This window comes from Sinohyriopsis cumingii, unplaced genomic scaffold (assembly GCF_028554795.1).
Source record: "Sinohyriopsis cumingii isolate HCF-2022 unplaced genomic scaffold, ASM2855479v2 utg001460l, whole genome shotgun sequence".
Lineage (NCBI taxonomy): Eukaryota > Metazoa > Mollusca > Bivalvia > Unionida > Unionidae > Sinohyriopsis > Sinohyriopsis cumingii.
The window spans coordinates 1,406,649-1,434,446 of record NW_028316002.1 but is presented as its reverse complement, the minus strand read 5'-3'; the positions used below and the strand labels follow the sequence as shown (position 1 = coordinate 1,434,446).

The following is a 27,798-nucleotide window of genomic DNA, read 5'->3' as shown; positions in this document are numbered from 1 at the left end:
TATAAGAAATTATTGTTGACACAAGTGAAATAAATAATCTTTTTTATGTGCGTAACATTTCGTTTAAACGTATACGATTTTACCCAGATATAGATATTTTAAATGCTTATTGACACATTTAAATTAAAAAAGTTTTCACATGTCAAAATTTGTTTTGAACATATATGAGCTAGATTTTCACAAATGCAGACATAATTTTTACAGATATATGAAAATATATATTTTTTACAGGTATGAAATAAATACTTGTTCCCCATACGTGAGCAAGACTTTTTAGGGTCAAATGAACATAAATATAATCACCACAGCAATGTCTCTCGCAATGGACTATCAATCCACCTCGATTAACATCCATGTAACATGTGGAATGGTGACAATCAATAACCCTCGATTGTCAAGAACATCCAAGTAGAAGGTACATACACGAAGGCCTTACTTTTTCATACTCCATCAAATATGTGATGGGATTTGGATTTTTAACGTAGCTTTAGCAATGTTTCAGTCATATCGCTACGATGTCTGCAATATGGCAGTGTATAGTGATGTTTAACACTGGGACATCATGCCGCAGACATGTAGCATGATATCCCACCCAGTCACATTATCCTGACACCAGGCCGACCAGTCATAACACTAACCTGCCAAGCGAGGCAGTTGTTATTACAATTTGATAAGTCTTTGGTATGACTCGGTCGAACCAACGACCTCCCGCATCTGAGGCGGATGCTCTACCAACTAGGCCACCGGAGCGGTACTCCATTGAATATTATCATTCTTTACATTTACACGTCGCTCATTCTGACATTGTTGCATGGATGATAATAAAATTTGATGTTTACATTAATCTTTTTCGTTCATGCTAACGCCGATAACAAGCAAATTGAGGTTACAGCGTCCTACGTGCTAAACTGTGTTTAATTTTAAGATAAGTACTGTTCTATAGAATTTCCGGCAGGCTCATTTTTAGCACATACTTTTTGCTTTTTTTAAAATAAAGTTGTAAGCATGAAAGAAGTAGCAAATCTTTAATTTGGATTTGTTTTATAACACTTAAAAAAAAAAAAAAATTACCACGCCGCAACGAATCATCTGTTTAACTTGAATGAGTAGTGCGACAAGTTGTCCCGTCCTGAAAAAGATTTAGTTTACAAAAGCATTATTTCATATGTTTTACTCGCGAACTTTCTTTGGTCTTTTTTTTCGTAAAGCACCAATTTCATTCTTGCGTTGTGGTATAGTTAGGCGTATTTGTGTACATTTGTGTGTATTAATTAATCGTTCGGCCCTTCCGGGGTTGTCGGTTAAAATAGTGTCGTATCTGACGACACAGGATACCCGGATGTTATTCAGTACAAAATGACTTTGAAAATCATTTTTATAGTAAGCGTCTGATTGACCATGGTTTAAAGCAGCCAATCATCTTTTCTCTTTCACCGCTAATACAATAATAAATTTGATTGGATAGCTTCGAAATTCGGAGCCATTTTCGAATGGGATTGCGGTGATTAATTTTGTCAATGTATCATTCTAGCCACTAAACAGACAAGAAACTGTTATTAACAAAAATGCCTCAGCCAAAAGTGAACAACAATCAAAATATTCAAGTCGCAGTTCGACTTAGGTAAGACAAAGCCAAGGTCTAGGTTTGAAAATGATTTCCGGATGCATGGGGGCGGGGGGGGGGGGGAACTAGTCTTACAACGTAATATAACATCACCCGATATTTTTGTTCTAGGGGGTGATGAGTCTTACCGCCTAACTGACGGCACTGTGTAGCGTGTTTTTATGTCGACTAAGAGTATAACGAAAGTCAGATTTTCAGAAATATCACAACTGGCAACCAGTAACGACGCTTTCCTACAAAGTAAAGTTACACTGGTTGGAGACCAATTCTCGTCACTTTTTCATGTTTTTTTTTTAATCATCCACTACCGACATGAACTTGCTCCTTGGCAGTAGAATACATAAAAGCAGGGCCTTTAACAATATTTTCCCACGTGTTAAATGTGAAATCAGCAACATGAACGGTTACATGGGGACCATAGTTCAACAATGTAAGACATGCTCAGTAGCACGTTGGTTTTGTTTTAGTGCTTTGTCTCACTATCCAAATAACGGCCTTGTATAACGTATTCTGATGTCGTTGACATCAGAACGAGTAGTCAAAAGTTAAGGAATATCGCACATTTGGCAGCATATATTGACACTCTTCCACTAATTTATGTGTAATTAATATCCTTACTGTGTTGTCTTTATCCTGGCAGAATGAAAATATGACACTAGCAAATGGATGCGTATTCATGTTCTGTTGACATACATATGAATTTGTTGCAATGCGACAGTAGTCGAGGTATGCCGAAGTAGGTTCATGTGGCGGATATGTTTCTTGAACGAAACGAAACATTGCTTTACATTTCCAATAGGCATACTGTATTTTTATTCATTTTGTTAAAGAATAATATTTTAACTTAATTTGATTTTGGCATTTCTGGCTTTCATTGCTTTCCAGTCAACTGAAATGTAGGCCAACGAAACTTGAAAACAGGTCCATTTCTTTTGTGAGAATTTAGAGAAAAGACATCATATTAAGTAAAGTCTGACTAAAACATTATGACTTTACTTTGTAGAAAAGCACCATTATTTTAGTTGCCAGTTGTGTGAGATATTCCTGAAAATTAGACTTTTGTTACGATGTTAGTCGATATCAAAACACACTACACAGTGCTGTTAGTTAGGCAGCAAGACTCTGACACCCAAAACAAATATCAGTGTCAAGGTCTTACATGTAGGACTAGTGGGGACCGTTGATTAAAACGGTGTTGGTGTTGAACTTTATGGGAGAGTCAGTACCAATTGTCGTCACAAGTTGAAAATTAATGATCTACTCACACATGATTATTAGATTATATTTTCTCTTTCTGATTAATTAATTTTTAATTTGGCTTGCTTTGTAATTCATACTTTGAATCAGTCCATTTGGATTGTTTGCCTTGATTTCCTTTTTTACTAAAACATTTAATGGACAATGAAATTATGGAAATCCATACTGTAGTCTAATTGTACAATGATTCAAAGTATTTAATGCTGGAAATGTGGAAATTTATTATGGAAATTATGGACTAACCGTTTAATTTTCAGTGGGAGGTGGGGTTGCAATTTCTTTCCAACCAAGATAACTTTAATGTTAGTCAAGCAAGTTATGTAAATATGTAATTCTTGTCTTAAGTGGAATAAAAGACGTCTTGTATGCCTTGATGTTTGAAAAATGATAAACTTAAAATCATGTAACTGCTTTCCATTACTAGTGCTATTTTTATAATAAGCATTATTTGCGAAAATTGGCCAATAAATGTGTAATTTAAGTCAATGCTCACACAGCTTTCAGTTAACATTTATTGTTTGAAAGATTCTTAAATAAGCAAAATAGTTTTAATGAAAAATATCAAAGCACAAACTTTCATGCAGATGTAATAACCATGGGGATCAAACTGGTGCATCTACATGTATACAGGGTTTTCATTAACTGTCCTTTGTGTCGTTTAGTTGCTGTTTGAAAATTACTTACTGGTGATATAGAACTGGTAAATGTAAGATTTTATTATTTGGAAGTAGTGGTGGTCTGAGGTCCACAGCCTGCAGTTTTCCCAATAAGACCCAAGAGATAAACTTGTCAATAGTCTGTCAGACCTCCCACATTTCAGAAAATTGGAAATTAAAAGAATTGCTCTGTAATATCAGAATTGTTCCTTAAGCTGAGCTTAAAGTGTCAACAAATAGATATGTAAAATTAATTACAATTAATGTTACTCAAGCCTATTAACACTTCTGGGGTGTACACGATACTCATTGCAACAAAGTATATCTAAAGGTTTGTGAGCCAGTGCTATTTGACCTCTAAATTCAAGTACCCTTCTACATAAGTGTCATCAGTGAGTAGGATTGACATTGAGAGAAAATAAGCAATAGAAATGTTGATTAAATGAAGACAAAACTAGTTGAAAATAGACTTGTATATTGACAACTTACATTTATGTAGTATAATCCATAATGTGTTAAGTACTGTACATGCACAAGTCACATCCATTTAGAAAACAAATAACACATAAACAAGGTGGTCTTTTCTTGATTTATATCCGATTGTCAACAAACACGTCACTAAACACTTAACTCCAATATATATGTCCTCAGTACCACATGGCTGCAGAGTTGTTGCTTACAAGCTACATCATGTACATGTACTTAAATTGGCCAGCCTGAGACAACTATCATCTTGACAAGGCCACCACAGGGATGTTATAGGGTTTAACGTCATTTTTCAGCACACAATAGGCTATACTGTATACATGACAGCCAGTATTAATGGTGGAGGAAGAACCACAGACCCACGAGAAGCTACTGGCAAGCTTTCTCACATACCCACATTGGCCAAATCCTAGACTCGAACCCACGCACACAGAGGTGAGATGGCAGTGATCTATAACGGAGTGTGCTTTTGGCCACTCGGGGCCCCACCACAGGGATGATGCTATTCATAGGGAAAATGAAAACATGAATAAACAGTTTATCAAACATCTTTGCAACTTGACTCACCTTCAGTCATGTTGATGGCCAGATATCTATAGCTTCAAAAAATTAAAGTAGCTTTAATAAGCATACCTGCACAAAGGAAACTTTCATGGCACAATAAATATCTTCAGTTCACTTTGGAAAATGCAGCAGTCAATTCTATTGCTTTTATGCAAGTTTGGTGCAGACTTCATTTTTTATGAAAGATGTTTTTTTGTGTGTTGAAAATGATAGTCTACCTTCTTTGATGAAGCATGCTTCTTGTGATGTATTATTGAAGCCATTGCTAAGGCCAATTTTGTAGGTCCAAACAAATGCCTGTTGTTCATATTACAACTGACTTCTGCACTGATATGGCAAAGCATGCTTCATAATTGTATTGTCATAGTTGGAACTAACATGATTAGCCAGTCATTGGACAATAATATGGCAAAATTTTGGGTCACGTCTGAGCTTCAATTTAAGAATTGTTTGTGATCTTGAGGCAAAGTTAATGTCCTTTATTTTCAAGACACACATCTGTATGTAGTTTATAACTTAGGTCTGCTTCAGGTTTTATGATACTAACTTGTATGGGAAACAAAGTTTTAACTTGTTTTGGTTGAGAATGCATGGTTACACATGCCCTGTTGCCGTTTTTCAGGCCATATTCCATGGGTTCAAGTTAAATAATGGATGTGCACCCAAACTTTAAAAATTGATACATCTGTGCAATTAAGCAAAACAGTAGACTACAGATCTGGCTTGTGATGATATTGGTGACAGTCCTGAATAATGGATAATGTTTTCAGTTTATCAGAACTAACTTACTGTCTCTGCTGGAAACAATACTGTATATACTTGCATTTAAGTTTAGTCCAATTACAATTTGACTCATGGTTTCATCTTCTAGGTGGACTGCTCCGGTGGCCTAGTGGTTAGAGCGTCCACCTTGGAGGCGGTATGTTGTGGGTTCGTTCCACAGCTGAGTCATACCAGTCATACCAGTGACTTACAAAAATGGTACTAACAGCTGCCTCGCTTGGCGCTCAGCATTAAGAGGTTAATGTTAGGACTGGTCAACCTGGTGTCAGGATATTGTGACTGGGTGGGACATCATGCTACATGTCTGCGGCATGATGCCCCAGTGCTAGACATCTCTATAAACTGCCACACTGCAGACATCATGGCAATATGACTGAATTTTTTATAAAGCTACGTTAAAAATCCAGATCACACACACACACAATTTGACTAAAATTAAAAGCAAGTAGATATAGTAGGACTTTTTCCCCAGTCCATGAATTTAAGTATTGATGGAAATGTCATCTTTTTGTAGATCCAGAAAAATAATTCACAGTATCAAAGTAACTCTTTCATTGCAGGCCCATCAACTCCATAGAGAGAAAGCAAGGTTCATACTCAGTAGTTGACAGCAATGGCGAGAAGAAAGAAGTGGTAATAAAAGAGAGACTTGGAGTTAATCCAAACACGAGAACTTTCAATTTTGACCATGTCTTCCCACCATATGCTAAACAGATCGATCTCTACAAGACCATAGTAACACCCATCATTGAAGAAGTTTTAATGGGATACAATTGCACTATATTTGCGTAAGTATTTTAGAAATTCATCAGTGGCTATGTTTTATTAAACTTTTATTCCAGTAAAAATATAGAATAAAACTGGTAAAACTTTAAGCTATGTGAAAATTCATATAGTGAAAATCCAACTGGCCAGACAGACTGGCTACTCGTTTGTTGCCTAGTCAGCCGTGAAATTAACTGCCATTGGATCAGACCTGCCAACTCTTATGATTTTGCCATCTTACGAAAATTACCCTTAAAATACAGACTTACATCATACTATCAAAAACTACAGAAAAAAATGATGGTTGTCGAAAAATCTGGATAATTGGTTCATCCGTGTTTTATTTGGATCTGGGTTTCAACTTAGAATTAGTGAAATTAGTCAGGGAACCAGGCTAACTTTACAGCAGCACCCATATGCTACACTTTAAACTGCACCTATTTGCATAGCTGCCAACGATTTAGGCATAAATTTTATGACTTTTTCAGCAATTCAGATTTATACCGCATACACAAGAAAATCATGAAATCCCAAATTCTCAGTTATTTAAAATCTTTAATAAAATAGCTGATTTCCCGTTAATCGCTATATCAGCAGTTGCTGAAACGGTCCGGTACTGTTGGTTGCGTTATTAGTGGAACTAGAGCTGATTGATACAGTTTGCCTGGTAGCAAGCATTTTAGCATATTTTGATCTTATATGTATAAGAGTAGTTTATATGCTTTTGAGAGAAACTGGTGTCTAACCGGAATTTTGCTCTGCACATGCGCTACAAACGCTGATTTGAATTACCATTCAGCACTGCATTTTGAAAATGTCTTCGCCAACAAGGAAAAAGATAAGTATTGCACAAAAAGTGAAGTTTAGTTTGGAATATACCAAAAATTGGCTGTGCATTCAGCCATTAAACACTGATATACATCATGCTTTTTGCATGCAGTGTGCCACAAATTTTAGCATTGTGCATGTTGGCAGAGATGATGTGAGGAAGCACATTGGTAGCATAAAAGCAAATAGATGTTGGGAAAATTAAGAACTTGCAGCAGATTTCAGCTCTTGATGAAGACTTGCAAGCTACCAACACTAAAGCATTGTTTGTGGGTTTTCTTTTTGAACACAATCTACCTTTATCAGCTGGAGACCATGTTAAACATTTGTTTCGACAAATATTCCCAGACACGAAGATCACTTTGCGAATTCTTGTCAAAATTCACTAATTGTAATCCTTATTTTCACCAATTGCTAGCATGGAAGGTTGGTAGCTACGTATTTGTTCATGAGAAGCATCTGTATGATAAAACTGTTGATTTTAGAATTTTAAAAAATGGCGCCAAGAAAGCGATTCAGGTTCATGTTTAAGACGAAAGGGAAATATAGCTTCTAGATAAATGTTAATAATCAACACAGAAGAATAAAAAGAAGTATTCAGATTCTTGTGAATAAATGCTGGAAAGGACAGTTATGTTTCTTGGACATCACTTTCCAATTTGAGCATGTCTCGTGGGAGATATGATTGCCATCATCATGTGAAATGAAAAGAATTTCCAAGAATTGTGTCAAGTTGAGTGATAAAAACAAGCCATTTAGCTGCACAGGGTTCGGAACTAGATTTTGTACAACTGTACTAGTGGTAAATAAAATCTGTGTACTTTACAAACTTTTCAGTTGAACATATTGTTTATTGTCGATGCGTCAAACTTTTAATTATGTTTTCCATCTTTACAATAGCAGTTATTTACATTTTGTTACACCTTACTGAAAACTGGTCAATCTTACATGGAAAAAAAAACTGCCTTACTGAGACGGACTCGTCAGGGTTGACAGGTCTGTTGGATTGGCGGGCTTGCAGTAGTGGAATGATGTTGTTGAGCTGAGAATATAATGTAATTTAAGCATCTATGAGAGATGTTGAAGAAAGAGCATTAGAAGGACGTTTCAGTTTTTAAGTGCCAAGCTACTGGCAAGAGTTGTAATAGAAAATAATAGTTATAAAAGTTTGTGTCCACATAATAGAAATACTTTTCTTTGGTACAACTCTTCACTTAAGATTTGTTTGATCATTATATTTCTAATGTGTATTGATGCTTTGGACACTTATGGTTTTTTAATACATAGGTATGGCCAAACAGGTACAGGAAAGACATTCACAATGGAAGGGGAGAGGACAGATGATCCCATGATGACATGGGAAGACGATCCACTATCTGGAATCATCCCTCGAGCAATGGCCAACATATTTGATACCCTTCAGGGTCAGGTAAGGGTCTAATGCAATGTTCTTAGTCTTGTGAATGGGAATAGGTTTTTTTTCCAATCTGGGAAGCCCATTTTGCAAATGCGATCGTGGTCAGAAAAAAAATAGAAATTTTCAGCTGCCACTTTAGCCATGTTGGTTTTTGTAATATAAAAAATTAAAAAGATGTCAAAAGTCCCAATTTTACTGATTGTCCTTTTAACATGATGTGTTTAATTGCTAGAGTTTTCAGAAGCTCAAACAGTTGATGAACAGTTGCACAATAGGTTACTTGGGAATATGCAAGTTTCCTTAACCATTTTGTCCAGTCAACTAAATCACAAAGTAAACTGTTATTCAAACTCCTATTTTCTGAAAACCTGTTATTAATCACACTATTTATCTCGTCCAACTTAAATTTTATTATATTGTTATGTTTTTTATTTATATCATATTTATCTGAACATCATTTTTTTTAGGTATCCCTTTCCTCCTCATAATCTAAATAATTTAGCGATTTGAAATCTTATCCTATTGAAATTATCCCATTTAAATCACAGCTCATTAACCAGAGTGACAAAGCTATTGTAAGAGGCGTATTTGATTCCTTGAATCATGATGCCTGTTGATCAAAACAGTGAGTAATAATTAAAAGTGCATTTGGTTTATTGTTTGTTGCTAATCTAGTTATTGACTTGCCTTTCGATAAGCCTGTTATTGATTAAGTTAATGGCAATAATTTTACAAGAAGTGGGTTTGTTAAAAAGAAAGTCAGAAAACTGTTGTTTAAAAATGAGAAAAATGTTTGAAGACAAGTAAATATCACATGAAGTGGCCCATTGACTCGACACATATAAAATATGCTCGATGCCAATGATTTTCATGCTTATGTGGTTTGTTGTATACATCGCAGATTATTATCATCATGACATTGATAATCTTTTTTATTGTTTTTGTCATTGTTTGATGCTGTGCCATTGAAATGGCCTCATATTTGTAATAGGGAAATGGTTGTCTTCCAGGACAGAAATAAATGATCAAAGTAAAAACACATAATGTCTGTGATGTCTGAATAAAGTGGTGAGAGTATGCTGCATAAACTTTATTCTGAATATATTATGTATCGAGTAAAGACAACAGAGCAACAGAGTTTGGACACTTTTAATACATGGCCTTTACAGTGGATATAAAAGCCGCTCCGGTGGCCTAGTGGTTAGAACATGTGCCTCGTATGTGGGAGGTTGTGGGTTCGATCCCTGGCTGAGTCATACCAAAGACTTACAAAAATGGTACTAACAGCTGCCTCGCTTGGCATTCAACATTAGGAGGTTAGTGTTAGGACTGGTCAGCCTGGTGTCAGGATAATGTGACTGGATGGAACATCATGCTACATGTCTGCAGCATGATGCCCCAGTGCTAGACATAACTATAAACTGCCTCACTGCAGACATTGTAGAGATATGACTGAAAAACTGTTAAAGCTACGTTAAAAATCCAAATCACACACACAGTGGATATGTATAATACTCAATTATCATACATGTATATGTATTATAGTGTTGCACAGAGTGCATGCTTGCAGGTTTCTCCCATTCTTGTCCCATGTTATCCAGATCTTTAACTCGTTGCATCCTCCTGAATGTGCTTTTTCATCAGCAGAAAAGTGGAAAATATACCTACAACTTTTAATTATTAAGTGTCCGTCGATGTCTCTCTTCGGGCTGGCAATGTCCAAAGTCGAAAGGTAGGGGTAACAATCATCAGATGTTTGCATTATGGTTTGGGAATACCTTCATTAGTGCTTCAGATATCAGGAAATTCATTTGGAATTTAATTCACAATATTTTAACTGTCTCTTGAATTTCCACGTATTTTATGAAGATAAATTCCTTGTTGATTTTACTTAAATTGTCAGTTACATTTCTATAACATATTTTAAGACCTAGAGTTGTAACAAATGATATTCACAGACTGATCTGATTAAAATCAGATCTCCACTGTCCTATTGAAGACTTGACAGTGACTACTTAGGATCATATTCTTATGCTATATTATTACAATAATCACTAATTTTACCTACAGTCAGGTGAAGTCTTATACCTTTGATTTTTTTAGACTGGGCAGTATGGTTGAAGAACATTAATTTCCATTTTCTAACTCAAAGGTTACCAGAACATGATCCCAAAGTGGTCGTTGTTGGATCTTCTAATAGGACATTGGATATCTGATTTTAATAATATTGGGTAACAGACTGCAAATAGTTCTGATTGCCCCACTAAACTCAAACATCTTGGATCAAAGGTCTGCTCGAATCGTCTTCGCTAGCCAAGGTTCTGATAACCCTATCTACACTTTGGCAGATCAAATAGCTATATTGGTGCATTGTCTGTTGGATTTCATGTGTTAACTCCCATTAGTATATAATGTCAACTAACCAGTACCATGGTGCATTGTACATCTGCCAAAAATGGTGGTTGCAATTGGCCTAAGGATACTTAGGAAGTTTAATGTCGAAAGTATGACTATGTACCAGAGGGAAGCCATTACAGGCGTATATGAGTGAAAGGTATTTGTGCAGACACGGACTGACACTGGAAAATTGCTTATTTATCAGTCCATTCAAATTGTGTGCTTCTCTTGTCTTGATCATGTAGGATTAATCAGATTTGAACAACTTAATTTTGATTGGATGCGGTGGCTTGCCACTACAACCAATGAAATTCACAGACTCAAAGCTCAGAAATTTCTGCTTGATATGCCAAGGAGTAGATAGGGTTATAGGAACCTTGGCTAGCGAGGATACATAGCTGCCAACCCTCACGAATTCTCCAATTTTCAATTATTTTAAGTCTTTAATAAAATAACCGATTTCCCGTTGAGCGCTAGTCGTGATATTCGCAGTTGCCGAAACTGTCCGGTACTGCTGCTCACGATGTTGGTAGAACTACAGCTGATTAGTACAGATGGCCCGGTAGCAAGCATTTTAGTCTATATTAATCTGTATGTATAAGAGTAGTTTTACAAATGCTTTTGAGAGAAACTGGGGCCTAACCGGAATTTTGTTCTGCACATGTGTCACCAACACTGATTTGAGTTACCGTTCGGCATCGCATGTAAGATCTTGAGAATGTCTTCACCACCAAGGAAAATGAAATTTATTGCTCAAAAAGTGAAGTTTCATTTGGAATATATCAAAAATTGGTTGTGCATTATGCCATTAAACATTGATATACATCATGCTTTTTGCACACAGTGTGCCACAAATTTTAGTATTGGGCATGGTGGCAGAGACGATGTGAGGAAGCAGATGGGTTGCAATAACACGTAGAGTTTGGGAAAATTAAGAATTTGCAGATTTCAGCGCTGGAATATTTTAAGCCACCATCTAACTTTATCAGCTGGAGACCATGCTAAACATTTATTTCGACAAATGTTCCCGGGCTTGAAAATCATTTCCAAATTTTTCTGTGGAAGAACCAAAAGTGCTGCAGCTCCTGTGGATTCCTCACAGGCAACTGTGACAGCGAAAGAGTATTTTCTCTAATGAGGAAATATAAGACAGACTTTACGGCCTCCTTAGCTACAGAAAATTTGTCAGCAATTTTAGTCACCAAGATCAACCAGCAGGCAAGAAGTCTGCTTACAAAACAAATTTACGATCAAGCAGTTGAGGAAGTTCAAGTCTGTCACAGTATCATGTCTTGATAAATAACCACAAGAACATGTGAACTTTATGAATACCATAATAAACAGAGATGCAGATATATTTCTGCATGTTTTAGTAGTGTTTTAGTTTCATGTTGCGATCTTGATATAGTGTGGTATTGACAGTCAGAGTGGATGGAGTTATTGTCATGGTATTTTTCACTAATTCTTGTCCAGATTCACTACTTTTTATCCCTATTTTCACAAATTGCAAGCCTGGGAGGTTGGCAGCTATGGAGGATATGCTTGAATTGGCAACAGACAGGTCAGAGCAACATACACACCTTCAAGCAGTCAACATTGTTATTGTTCCATCCATGTGCAGAGAAACTCCTCCATCATGCCTGGTCCCTTTCAGGGACATCCTGATATTGCAGCATAAGTCATTTCATGATGGCAAACTTCTTTTTCCTTTTTCATTAGCAGCATTTGAACCTGTCTCTATGGATTTTGTACATACAATAGTGATGAAGAGTGCACCAAAGTCATGTGAACTTGATCCAATTCCAACATCACTGCTGCTTGAGTGCTTAGATCTAGTATTGCCTTCACTAACTGATGTTATTAATACCTCTCTCTCATCCAGGGAATTCCCATCATTTTTCAAAACTGCCATTGTAAAGCCTTTGCTGAAGAAACCAACACTAGACCATAACGATTTAAAGAACTACCGCCCAATTTCTAATCTCCCATTCATATAAAAAATCTTAGAAAAGGTTGTTCTGTCCCAGCTTGTATCTCATCTAAATTCAAACAGTATCGCCCTTGCCACAGGACTGAAACTACTCTTCTAAAAGTAGTTAATGACATTCTCTCTGCATTGGATAGTGGAAAGATTACAGTCTCCACCCTCCTTGATTTGTCTGCAGCATTTGACACAATAGACCATGATATATTACTTCACCATCTCCAGCATGTATTTGACATTCATGATACAGCCTTACTGTGGTTCAAGTCCTACTTGGTCAACAGGACACAAATTATATCTGCAAATGGAATACACTCCAGCCCAGTTGATATGTTGTGGTGTTCCACAGGGGTCTCTTCATTCTGTACACTCACTCGCTCTCAAGTGTCATAGATCATTTTCCAGTGTCTCACCAATTGTATGCTGATGACACCCAAATATACAAATCTAGCCACCCAACTGAAGTTGATGCCACCATCCAAGGTGTAGAGAGATGCATTTCAGATGTGAAATCATGGATGACATGTAACGAACTGCCATTCTGATCACAACACAAAGACTTTCTTATTCACATCCTTTACCTCAAACAATAAATATCAGCAACACCAACATTAAATTCACACAATCAGTTCAAAACCTAGATGTTACTCTGAACAGTACTCTCACATTTCACCAACATGTCATGAACATATGCAAGGCTGCATATCTTGAGCTGAGACGCATCAGCTCAATTCGCAAATATCTTTCAGTTGATGCCACAAAAACACTTGTGTGTTCTTTAGTACTTTCAAGACTGGACTATTGTAACTCAAATCTGTCTGGTTCATCTCAATATCTGCTCCAGAAGCTTCAAAAAGTTAAAAACATAGCTGCTTGGATCATACTTAGAGTACCACGATCAGAGCACACCTCTCCGCTGCTCTGTACCCTACACTGGCTATCCATTCGATCCAGAATCAAACACAAAATTTGTTCTCTGTGCTACGTTCTGACAATCGTATATTCATTATTCCCACTATGAAAACAAAGTCATGTAGACAGCGTTCTTTTGCATACCAGGGCCCAGCAACGTGGAATGAATTGCCCACTGAACTTAGACACAAAGACAGTGATCACATTCAAGAGGGCTTTGAAAACTCACTTATTTGGACTGCAAGAACAAACTTAAAGACCTAATAATGTTTCCTACCTTAAATATTCTCAGCATGTTTTTTAATGCTTTCTAATTTCATGGTGTTTGTTTCTGTAATCATATCATTATGCTTTTTATCTTATAGGGGTATTGTCTAATGTCTGATGTTGTAAAGCGCTTAGAGCTTCTAAAGGTTAGGCACTTTTCAAAGTCCTCATTATTATTATTATTATTATGGTTTTCTATAGGACAAGAAATTGGACCCTATCAAAATTGGGATAGAATTCCATGTTCTGATACTTCATGGAAGGGACGATATTGGCTGCAACTAGGAAATTTCCAGTTCAACTTGCAGTCCAATTTTGACATATCAGGGGCCACGTTAACATTATTCCCAAATGGAATCTGTCCTTGACTCTGACATAGCCAAAGTTATCTAAGATTGAACCACATTTGTCCACCTCACCAAAGCAGCTTATCATATTCAACTTGCAACTTAAAATAATGCTAACTTCTCCATGCACAGAGAGAGAGCTAAATATGATAGCTGTTGATCTAAACTACATGCTGTTTGTTCTGACAGTTTACTCATTCTATGGGCATGACCTGGTTTACTTTCTAAGAACAGGTTACTGTCACTAGTCAACCAACAAATAACTATTTGCTCCCTTTCCAGTAACTATTTGCTCCTGTTCTTCAATCAGTTTGTTGAGAGAAGCAAACCTGCAGGGGTCTGTATATTCCTGAGATGCAGGCAGTATCATCATCAACTGTAAAAGGCTAATCCTACTGCTCAAGACAGGAAAGCAAGACATAATCACACAAGTGCTGGCCACTTGGCTAAAGTGAGTTATTAACTCTGCATACTATGAAATCTCACAGGATCAGGTACAACTAATGAAGATTTCAGCTTATGAACTTTTGTGAACCTGGCATTAAACATGTCTTAATTTGGGATGTAGTGGAGTAAGTTGTCTGGCAGGCTGTCTACCTTCTCATGGTTTCATTTGTGTGACATGGCCTTGTTAAGGAGGGGGCCCCGAATGGTCTAAAGTGCTCACCGTTCCGGATCACTGCCATCTCACCTCTGTCTGCGTGGGTTTGAGTCCAAGGCTCGGCTAGCGTGGGTACGTGGGAAAGCCTGCCAGTAGCTTATCGTGGGTCAGTGGTTCTCCCCTGGGTTTTCCAGGGTTCTTCCTCCACCAGTTATACTGGCCACCATGTATAGCCTATATTGTGCTGAAAAATGGCGTTAAACCCTAGAACAACAACAACAACTTGTTAAGGAGATCATTTAATCTTGTTGGGCTATTGGTAGCTGCAAAGACAGTGACCATGCAACATTCTTGAAAGCACAGTCTTAAACTCAGGCATGAATATGCCAGTTTCTTTGAATTCAACTGTCAGACTTTAGAGGATGGTGGTTGCCATGGTGCATTGTGAAAATAGCTCCAGTTAATATTCTGTGGTACACTGGTATTTTTTTTTTTTCTTTCCATCTGAATCTTTGGATGGGAAATTAGTATTGCTAATATGATACCAAAATCCAGTTATTATTTCATCTTTTTTCTTTCCAGGAAGTGGAGTTTTCAATCCGAGTGTCATTTATAGAACTTTATAATGAGGAGCTGTTTGACTTGCTGGGATCATTAGAGGACACCTTGAGATTGAAAATCTATGAGGATAATGCCAGAAAGGTTGGTATTTTTCTTTCTTCTCTTTGGTTTAAATACTCTTAAAAGTCAGGATTTACATCTGGATGATGAGAGATGTATAATGGAGCTGTTTCCTGATACAATTTCACTATTGTTTGTTGGCTATTTGTCAAGGAATAATATAGGGAAAGTTTTTTTTCCTGCAAATATGAAGTATGTCAGTGTTCTTTTCAAGGTTTAGGCCCTTCATTTCAGTCACTGAAGCATTTGTGAGTGTTGTATTCTACCAAATTCAAGCACGTGTATGATCACAAGTGAGGGCATTACATGTCAAGCCCGTGAGTTTGAGGTTTTGATGAACTGTTAACAAGTAAAAGAAAACAACAGGACTAGGATCACTCTTTGTCACAGATAACATTGTCACAATAGAAATAAAAATACATTCATGAATTGTGACCTTGCCTGAGCCAATTCATATAAACTATATTTGGTATAGAGATAGGCCCCCTGTCTGTAGTAGGGGCTCAGCTCCATTATTTCATTTGATAACATCATCACTATTTGGCCAATTATATGTAATTTGTATGACCAAGTCATTATTAATGGCAAAACACAATAGTTATAAAACTTTTGAACATACCACGTAATAAGTATTCATACACACATATTACCTTTAAATTCTACCATGCCTTTGATGTTTTGTCAGGGCTGTTCCATTAAAACATACATCAGACCCAGGGGAAGCACTTTTAAGGTGGGTTACTCACCCTTAGATGCAATTTAGAAATTTCTTATGATTTTAATATGAACTCTGAAATCAAAGTACCCTGTCATATATTTTAAAAAATCTGCATTCTCTGGGTATTATGTATGTTTAAATGGAACAGGCATCAGCTCTAGATTAAAAGTTAAACCACTATAGTAAAAGTCATTCAGGTCATTATGTCTTCAGCATTGGGTGTCATTTTTTAGAATTTGAGTATACAAACCTTCAGATGGCAATTACTCACTTTATTTAGATCCTCATACATCCATATTCCTTTGGAAGGTCGTTATTTACACGCCGCAAGAAGTATGTACAGCAAAGTCAATGTTTAAGTACATGGACATTTTTGGACAAGATCAACGTACAGGTGTAATCCAGTACAATCCGTATTGAATGTTGTGCATTGTGATGTCAGAGTGAAAGCTATGCATATTGATAAAAAAAAAAATGTACTACCTTATATTGTGACGATATGAATCAAAATGCTCTTTTGTACATGTCCAGAGCGGTGTATAATTTTTGTCTGGAAGTTCTTGATGATGGTTAAAGTGCAGAATATTCAATAATCAGGATGGAATATACTTTGGTTAAAGATAACTAGTATTACATTTGAAAACAACAATGTATATTTAATTTTAATAAATGCACATACATGACTTATATGACTTTTACTATAATGTTATGCAATACTGCTTGAACTTACCTACTTTTTAGGGATCAGTGATTATCCAAGGTCTAGAAGAGATAGTAGTTCGCAGCAAAGAAGAGGTATATGAAATATTGGAGCGTGGAGCTGCCAGAAGACAGACTGCTGCCACACTCATGAATGCTCACTCCAGGTGATTTTTTCAGGGATTTTTTTAGTTGAAATATCATCTTGTGAACTGGAAATCTTATCACTATAGACATTTAGAATTTACATATGTATCTTGATCACATTACAGCATACTTGCTGTATATACTTGTAAATAATTTGGATCCAACTGCAAACTCCACAGACCTAGATCTCCCATGTTATAATATGCTTGCAGTTCTGGGTGAATGCAGTTTGTTTGGTCTAATTAATAGAAAAAGCAACATAGATCCTAATCTGCTGGTGCACTGTGCAATGGCCAACGAGGGTCTGTTGCAATTATGCCTCCTCCCAAACTTCCTGTGCATTTGGTTCATCATTTTGATGGAAGGAAATTGTGAAGTTTCAAAATGCTAAATATAATTTGTTAATCTCTGGTGAGGAAATAATCATTTCCACAAAAACAGTCATATCAATCTTAATCCTTGTGAAAAGTTTAAATTTTTTAGAATTACTTTGAAATTCTTGATATTTAGAATCCTGTAAATGGTTTCTTATAAGACTGGCCATGAAGGAAACAAGAATGAAGCATTTTTTTGTGCCTGTCATTCTACAGGGATGGGACCTATATTTGGTTTTAGTCCATGTTTTCCTTTTCTTTGTGTTAATATTTCTGGTGGGCTTTTTCCATTTTTGTTTTAAATTTTGTATTTTTTTCATGGATATAATTCAAGGGGAAAGAAAGTATCAATACTCCAAGACAGTATATTGGATGTTAACTGTGCATATGGGAATTTCTTTGTGCATTTTGTTGCAGTTTCAAGTTAAGTCTCGCCTACTCCAGAGAGCTTTTGAGATAATTTCATGGTTTCTATGGCAGACCTACCAACCTTTATGATTTTTCTGTACGTGTTGCAGAAATTGTGCTTAAAAATGGATTTACAGAATAAAAGCAAAAAATGTGAAATATGATTGTCGTAAAATCTGGATACTGGTGTGTCCATGTTTGCTTCAGATCTGGCTTTCATACTAGATTCAGTGTAATTGGTCAGGGAACCAGAGGAACTTTACTGGACTATCTCAGATGCTTTAAACTGCATGTATTTTATGATGCAAAACATCTGCTTGATCAAGCTGTTGCTTAATTGTTTTAAAGCTATACATTTTCAGAATGAATGGGACAGTAAACCTCTTAAAAGGTTTTAATAGTCAGCATAGAAGAATAGAAGTGGTGTCCATCAAGTGATACTTTTTCAAACTGAAAAGAACAATAAACCGCTTAAATGGTTTTAATAGTACATAAGAATAAAATGGAATATTCAGATTCTTGGGCAAGAAAAGCAAGAAGGACAACAGTGCATTGATTTGTGCATGGTACATGGTGTGAAAGATGGTTGCCATTGCCATGTCTCATGTGAAATTAAAATTTTTAAGGATTACATTACATTGAGACACAGCAAGAAACCATTAAGCTACGTAGGGTTTGGTTCTGCAGTTTGTGAATCAGAACTGGAGGTAATTAAGCTTCAAATTAACTTTTAAATTTTTTGACAATGTTTACTACTGTTGCAGCAGTCTTGAGTCACACTTATGCACTTGTAAATACAACATTTTCCAGCTTGACAATAACAGTAAGGGCTGTTCCAGTAAAACATATATCTCCCCCAGGGACGGCACTTCAAAAACAATTTCTACAGGAGGTTGTGTTTCAAACTATTTGGATTCTAACATTGGAAGATTGGTTAGGAAAATCACTTCTGTTGTGGGTACTGTTAAGAAAATGAGAAATCGCTGGTGGGGTTGTCAGAAGAAAAAAAATGAATATATATTTAAAGTTGCATCTACTCCCCTTCTAGTTGTCTTACGTGAATAAAACTTTGGGTCAGAAAATGATTCCAGTACACGTGACTGCACATAATTTGTATGAATTGCACAGTATGCAATTTTTTAAAAAACTTTTACCTTTAAAAGTGCATTTCTCAACGTAATTTGCGCTGCCAGTAGTGGTCTTGCAGCACTAGACAGCCGGATACTTAGGTTCAACATGAATGGCTGTTAAACTAAATTTGATTGGTTCATTGGCCCTGGAACAAACATTTTATGGTAGTTTTAAACTTATTTTCATCATGGAAGTTTTACAAATGCGTGTTTCGAATAAGGGCCACACGGGAAACCAAAATGGCTGAATCACAACAGCGTTTGTCTTCAGACAATGTTTTCAGTCTGCAAATACTGGCTGGTGATAGCTATGATGACAAAGAATTTCATGAATATTGGTCTGTTGGACATTGGGAAAATGTCACTGGAAATACCAGTGTGTGATTTTGAGCCCAAAATTGATGTTGAGTGCTAGTCTGAGTACGTGTTGGATGGACAACATGCTGGTTATATTTATTCAAGATACCCATATCTGAACAAGCAGACAAAGGAAATGTTTGACTTAAAACCCTAATACAGCATTATGGAAGAGAAAAAATCTGGCATAAGAGGCAGCAAAGCACTGATTCAAGGAAGTGAATCTTTGGCAGAGTTCATGTTAGTGAAAACTCAGGTCTCGGAAATGCCTATTTGGATGTCAGTTTTTTATATTGGGGATGCAGAAAATCACTTAGGTGAGAGTCCTCTGTATGCATGTAATAGGTGGGCGGCAAAATTAGACATGTAGTCTTGTTCAAGCGAGTGATGTATATAAATAATTTGTAAGTATGTTTTGTGTTTGTATTATGGCACATGGATTTTGTCCATTTTTTACAAGAATTTTAATCAGCAGCAGATCCATGTTAGTAGCAAAAATAAACTTACATATTTCATGCAGTGATTATGGTAATAAATAGATTATGCTTTTTTGCCATTTAAATTTGCAGTAATATTTACTGTTTATAGTACTTTTGTCCTTCCTATGGTTTACAATTATTATGACATCCTTTTGGGCTTAACTGTATTATTTTTATATTGGTATTATATAATAATAACTAGAATGATTAAGTTTTATTAGGATATGCAAGATATTTCTGTTTCACTTTCATAATAATATCATTCACAGATGTGATACTGGATTATGTGGAACCCTTGATTTGAAAGAGAGGTTTTTGTATCTTTAAACAAATTCGTCACATGACCTTTTCAGACATACTTGACTGACTAATCATTTGTTTGTCCTTTTGAATCATTTGTCATTTGCTTCCCCTGCAGTCGATCCCACTCAGTTTTTTCTGTCACCATACACATCAAGGAAAATACAATGGAGGGAGAAGAATTGCTGAAGACAGGAAAACTATATTTGGTAAGTTAGCTATGTATTCACAATTATTAATGTGTAAAACCAAAATGATGACCCAATTAAGCAAGGAATCCTATTAAAATCAGTAGTTGTAAAAATTATAGTTGATAGTAGCACTATTCTATACCTTTGGCCATCTTGTGAGTTAGCTTACTAAGACACCTGTTGAGCCTGTATTTACCCGATGAAAATCATACATAGAATTTTTTTCCCAGCAGCTGTTTCAGCAATACAATTCTTTATTGCATATTTTTTAATTCATATTGACATTAAGTGTTTTAATCAGTTGAAACATAAGTACAAAATTTATTATATACCTGTGACTTACCATGTGGTAACAAACTGCAGCATCAGAGTTTATAAAACACATTTTTTAATTGTTTTTGTTTAAAACTTGTTTGGAACCAGTTGTGTTTTTAGCTCATTTGTCCATAAAGCCAAGTGAATTTACGGTAAGGTCATGTTTGTGTCCATTACCAGTTGAGAACGTTTCTGATTTTATTTCAGTCAACTTGAAATGTGGATTTATGTCATCAAAATCTCAGATAAATTTGATAATGGCAAGATCTATGCATATTACTAAGGTGATCTTGCATATGATTGATTAACCTTATGACCACTCTACAGGCCGTATTCCTAATCTGTTACAAATTAAACCCACAGTGTTTGTTTATATCATTACGATCTTGGAAGAGTTTGATAATGAGTGAAATCCACACATACTGATGTGGTGATCTTGTGTCTGATGACTGAGCTTGCTACTGCTCTGGAGCCTGTGTGTTTGATCTGATTTGGAATATATTCTTATATCATTAAGATCTCTGGAGGCTGTGTTTGATCTGATTTGGAATATATTTTTATATCATTAAGATCTCTGGAGGCTATGTGTTTGATCTGATTTGGAATATATTTTTATATCATTAAGATCTCTGGAGGCTGTGTTTGATCTGATTTGGAATATATTCTTATATCATTAAGATCTCTGGAGCCTGTGTGTTTGATCTGATTTGGAATATATTCTTATATCATTAAGATCTCTGGAGGCTATGTGTTTGATCTGATTTGGAATATATTCTTATATCATTAAGATCTCTGGAGGCTATGTGTTTGATCTGATTTGGAATATATTTTTATATCATTAAGATCTCTGGAGGCTATGTGTTTGATCTGATTTGGAATATATTTTTATATCATTAAGATCTCTGGAGGCTGTGTTTGATCTGATTTGGAATATATTCTTATATCATTAAGATCTCTGGAGCCTGTGTGTTTGATCTGATTTGGAATATATTCTTATATCATTAAGATCTCTGGAGGCTGTGTGTTTGATCTGATTTGGAATATATTCTTATATCATTAAGATCTCTGGAGGCTATGTGTTTGATCTGATTTGGAATATATTCTTATATCATTAAGATCTCTGGAGCCTGTGTGTTTGATCTGATTTGGAATATATTCTTATATCATTAAGATCTCTGGAGGCTGTGTTTGATCCAATTTGGAATATATTCTTATATCATTAAGATCTCTGGAGGCTGTGTTTGATCTGATTTGGAATATATTCTTATATCATTAAGATCTCTGGAGCCTGTGTGTTTGATCTGATTTGGAATATATTCTTATATCATTAAGATCTCTGGAGCCTGTGTGTTTGATCTGATTTGGAATATATTCTTATATCATTAAGATCTCTGGAGGCTGTGTTTGATCTGATTTGGAATATATTCTTATATCATTAAGATCTCTGGAGGCTGTGTTTGATCTGATTTGGAATATATTCTTATATCATTAAGATCTCTGGAGGCTGTGTTTGATCCAATTTGGAATATATTCTTATATCATTAAGATCTCTGGAGGCTGTGTTTGATCTGATTTGGAATATATTCTTATATCATTAAGATCTCTGGAGGCTGTGTTTGATCCAATTTGGAATATATTCTTATATCATTAAGATCTCTGGAGGCTGTGTTTGATCCAATTTGGAATATATTCTTATATCATTAAGATCTCTGGAGCCTGTGTGTTTGATCTGATTTGGAATATATTCTTATATCATTAAGATCTCTGGAGCCTGTGTGTTTGATCTGATTTGGAATATATTCTTATATCATTAAGATCTCTGGAGGCTGTGTTTGATCCAATTTGGAATATATTCTTATATCATTAAGATCTCTGGAGGCTGTGTTTGATCCAATTTGGAATATATTCTTATATCATTAAGATCTCTGGAGCCTGTGTGTTTGATCTGATTTGGAATATATTCTTATATCATTAAGATCTCTGGAGCCTGTGTGTTTGATCTGATTTGGAATATATTCTTATATCATTAAGATCTCTGGAGGCTGTGTTTGATCTGATTTGGAATATATTCTTATATCATTAAGATCTCTGGAGGCTGTGTTTGATCTGATTTGGAATATATTCTTATATCATTAAGATCTCTGGAGGCTGTGTTTGATCCAATTTGGAATATATTCTTATATCATTAAGATCTCTGGAGGCTGTGTTTGATCTGCTTTGGAATATATTCTTATATCATTAAGATCTCTGGAGGCTGTGTTTGATCCAATTTGGAATATATTCTTATATCATTAAGATCTCTGGAGGCTGTGTTTGATCCAATTTGGAATATATTCTTATATCATTAAGATCTCTGGAGGCTGTGTGTTTGATCTGATTTGGAATATATTCTTATATCATTAAGATCTCTGGAGGCTGTGTGTTTGATCTGATTTGGAATATATTTTTATATCATTAAGATCTCTGGAGGCTGTGTTTGATCTGCTTTGGAATATATTCTTATATCATTAAGATCTCTGGAGGCTATGTGTTTGATCCAATTTGGAATATATTCTTATTAAGATCTCTGGAGGCTGTGTTTGATCCAATTTGGAATATATTCTTATATCATTAAGATCTCTGGAGGCTATGTGTTTGATCTGATTTGGAATATATTCTTATATCATTAAGATCTCTGGAGGCTATGTGTTTGATCCAATTTGGAATATATTCTTATATCATTAAGATCTCTGGAGGCTGTGTTTGATCCAATTTGGAATATATTCTTATATCATTAAGATCTCTGGAGGCTGTGTTTGATCCAATTTGGAATATATTCTTATATCATTAAGATCTCTGGAGGCTGTGTTTGATCTGATTTGGAATATATTCTTATATCATTAAGATCTCTGGAGGCTGTGTGTTTGATCTGATTTGGAATATGATCTTATATCTTTAAGATCTCTGGTGAGATTGATAATTAAACAATATGTGCTATGTTCTTTCATCAGATTTGCTGATTATATTACCCTTGTGTAGGTCATATTCCTAATCCAATTGTGATCAAAATTTCAATGTATGTTTATGTCTATGATTATCTGTATCTTTTTAAGTGAGTCTTCTCACAGTGGTTAAATATATTTGTTTCAACCATGTATGTGACATCTATAATTTGTTCTCAGCATAGTTGACATTAATTGAACATGACATCATAAAACATGGATTCTACTTATGGCAGGAGCAATATATTGCAACCTTGGACAAAATGTTTAAAATTTAAAATTTTGTTTCATTTGACAGTGTTACACGTTTTTTTTCATGCATTTTTAGACAGGTTTTATAAAATATTCAAATATGCAGTTTGTCAGAGCTCATTTGGCATCATCGAATGTAGGATACAACAAAAACACCCTTGTTATTTTGTCAGTTTTTCAGCAGCAATTAAGATGTTGTGTTCAGAGCCAGGATATTTATGTACGTGCAACCACTTCAGGAATATCTACACATGTTTAATATTTGAATGTCTATGTTTCGTAGGTGGACTTAGCAGGAAGTGAGAATATTGGCCGTTCAGGAGCTGTAGACAAGCGAGCTAGGGAAGCTGGCAATATTAATCAGAGCCTCCTCACCCTTGGTCGTGTTATCACTGCTCTTGTGGAACATGCACCACATGTTCCATATAGGTAGGTATGGTAGTTAAAGGATGTGGGGTGCAGCATCTTTGATTCAGCATATTAGGGCAATAAAATTTGGTCCAGGAATTTCACTATATGTTCCATTTTTTGTCTTAAAGGATTGCGTAATTTTAAGGGATTCAACTTAATCAACTTCAATAAGCAATTGTTCACTGAGCTGCTTAAATTTAAACTAATTTACTTGGAGCTTTTGTCAAGTCACATATGTGAGAGAGTTTGTGTCATACTGGCTAACTTATTGGCAGGGAAGATATAGTTTTTTTTTCATCAACAGTACAATAAATTTTAAGGCAATTATGCTAATAAATATACTATAATAGAGTAAGTTATTAACTCTTGACTTGCACTCAAAACAGTCTGTGAACTCCTTTTTTCTAGATTATGCTGCTATTAATCTTGATGACTTTGCTTATTAAATTAGATTTTGAACATCCCCTTTTTTGTTTCCTAGGGAGAGCAAACTGACTCGACTACTGCAAGACTCGTTGGGTGGCAGAACAAAGACTTCCATAATTGCTACAATATCTCCAGCTTCATCCTGCCTAGAGGTATGCATGCAGTTAAAATTTAGTGTACTCAAATGAATAAACACTTGCATAATTATCACATTTTACCCAAAGTAGATGGTCAGCTGTCTATACCTTAAAGTCCTGTTAGTTTATTTGATTATTGTTCTCTGGTTGGTGTGGGGACATTAAATTGTGATTGTCTATCCATCTGTTTTTGCACAATAACTCCCTTGCTTTTTGAATTTCAATAAATATTTGGAATGCAGGTAGATATTAATGAGTCCTTGCCTTCTATGTCATCAGAGTTTTTCCACCTGATTGTCAGACCCACCCATTTTTTTCTGCATAATAAATTCCTTGCTATTTGTATGGTTTCAGTCAGATTTTTATGATGTTTGATATTATCTCATTTAGTACATCTATTGCTTCTGTAAGACCAACCCACTTTGGTTTCTGCACAGTAAGTCCTTAACTATTGGATTAAAACTATATTTGGTATGCAGCTTGATATTGATGAGGCCATTAAAAACAGGATATCAGTTCCTGGAGTTCACTTGTTCATCCTGGAATTCTGTGGTTAAATTAAGACCCTTTTGGGGGCTTCATTTTCAGAAAGACTAATTTCTGGGAATGTGCATGATTGAAATATATATGATAGTTTTGCAATCAATAACATTTTGTTAAAATGTCAGTGATGTGTCGCCCTGGCATATTTCACATATCTTAACTTGCTATATCAATTAAGTATCATGGGTTTTTGTAACTGTCCATTTCAATACATGACAGATTTTGTGATAAATTTAAGCATAGTCAGTCAGTTATTACTATGAAAGAACAATGGATCAACTTTCTTCATTGGAAATTTTAAGAATATTAGGATTAAAACCATACAGTAACCAAGAACTACATACTTTTTACCACAACAGAATTTACTGATGAAAAGTCTTAGTTAAAATGTGTTTTTGTATATTAAAATATCTTACCTTATAAATTACTGTGTTATATTCATTTTACAGGAAACTCTAAGCACCCTTGATTATGCCTTCCGTGCCAAGAACATCACAAACAGACCAGAGATTAACCAGAAACTTACAAAAAAAGCTCTCATTCGAGTAATTTCTTAATTTTGTTCTTTGCTTTTCTTTCTTTCTATCATGTCTCTCCTAGTTTAAATTGTCATATATAAAGTGGCATGATTTGTACAGTATTTCTGAATATTTATTTTAAGCAGTAATAAAGTCATTATTCAGAGATCAAAGTATCTACATCACATGACACATTCCCAGTTCTGGTTGGCTAACTACAAAGGTTTATTCTATAACAATAGGAGGGAACTACAGTAGCTTAGTCAGTAGAGCAGTGCTGTTCCAACCTTTTTGACACCATGGGCCACTGAAAAATGTTTTTATTTAAGCTGAGGGCCGCAGCAGAAAACTGAAAAGCAACGACACTATAGCTGCTCGAGCTCTGGCCAACCATTTAAAATCAGCCAACGGGCCGCAAATGTCCAGTATTAAAGTAACTTCTTTTTTACAGCAGAACTCAATTGTGGACATGAATTTTATGAATGCAGAGGCGTTCTTAATAGAACACAGACTACCCCTAGCGGTAGAAGAATACATTGATCCTTTGTTCAACTGGATGCTTCCTGCAGAAAATATGCATGTGCAAGAACAAAATCATCTAATATTGTTAGGTGTTTAGCAGAAGATACTTCACTTAAAATTGCAGATGCCATGAAAATTGGGTGGTTTAGTATTTCAACAGATGGGAGTAGAGATTATGATGACAAAAAGTTGTACCCAGTCTGTGTAAGAGACTTTGACAACGAAAAGGGCAAAGTCATAGTGCTCTTCTTTCATTACCAGAATTAACAGTAGATTCCAATGGAGAAAACATTTTTTTATTTGCTTGATAATGCTTCGAATAAACAAATTGGCAGAACTATGGGGTTTTCAGCTGATACTGCATCAGTAATGACTGGAATTCATAAAGGAGTTGCATTCTATATTTTGAAAAATGTCTACATCATTGTGCATATCAGGTTGTGTCTGTCATATGATGCAACATGCTGCAGGAAAGGCTGCTGATAAATTAGAAGAACTCCTGAAGTATCAAGCTGGCACTCTACCTGACAATGTACTTCATGTGAACAGAGTTGATTCTTTTCATCTTATTTCCCAGCTAAAAGAGACCCAGTAACTGGAAGATATAAATTTCCTCTTCTTTGTCAGGTTATGAAAGTAATTTTGGTTCTTTACCATTCTAATGCAGACTGTGAGAGTTTGTTCAGTATTGTTAACAAAATTAAAACTGAATTCAGATACGGGCTCTGTAGCCCAGCACTTAGTGCTCTACTGATGTGTAACATTTTTAGTCTCAGCAGGTACAAAGTGTTTTGAAATGCTCAAGGTGTTATATACAAAAACTTGAAGCAGTAATTGATGTTAAAAGTCCAGAGGGATAAATAAATCATTTTGTTCATATGCTCATTGAATTTTTGTCATGCTATATGTGGGTTACTTTTTTTTTTGTTCACTTGGATTGATGCTTTTTCCTTGCCAGGGGCTGATAGGTATGCATTAAGTTGTAAATTTGGACATCTCTTTGGCTTTTGAATAATATATTATGTAATTGTTCAAATCTTTGAATTCTTTGCTATGACAGGTAAATGAATGTAGTTGTTCACATTTCTTTATCAAGACAGGCTAAAAACCATTGCTATTATGTACTCATATGCTATTATTTTTATTGCAAGACATTCATTGATTCTAGTTTGCCAAGTTAATATAATTTTTTTCTCTTCTGAATCTTTTTTCTGTATATGTAGTAAGGGAGCTGTTGACATTTGTTCATATCTGTAGATTAGAATATAAATTGTTTAATTATGATTTTTATAAAGATTTTGCAGTTCTGAAAGTATATATG

At 35.4% G+C, this 27,798-nt stretch overlaps 1 protein-coding gene across 1 annotated transcript in view; it reads left to right on the top strand.

Moving 5' to 3' along the window:
- Positions 1–1,474: 1,474 nt before the first annotated feature.
- Positions 1,475–27,798, top strand: part of LOC149772473 (kinesin-like protein KIF11-B) — an 87,497-nt gene continuing 61,173 nt past the window's right edge. Inside the window, exons 1-9 of the mRNA XM_089947778.1 lie at positions 1,475–1,621; positions 5,931–6,158; positions 8,251–8,392; positions 15,471–15,590; positions 17,029–17,153; positions 20,300–20,390; positions 24,204–24,349; positions 24,813–24,909; positions 25,887–25,982. Of these exons, the coding sequence (XP_089803904.1) occupies positions 1,566–1,621; positions 5,931–6,158; positions 8,251–8,392; positions 15,471–15,590; positions 17,029–17,153; positions 20,300–20,390; positions 24,204–24,349; positions 24,813–24,909; positions 25,887–25,982 (1,101 nt within the window). The 5' untranslated portion in view covers positions 1,475–1,565. The remainder of the gene's footprint in view (positions 1,622–5,930; positions 6,159–8,250; positions 8,393–15,470; positions 15,591–17,028; positions 17,154–20,299; positions 20,391–24,203; positions 24,350–24,812; positions 24,910–25,886; positions 25,983–27,798) is intronic.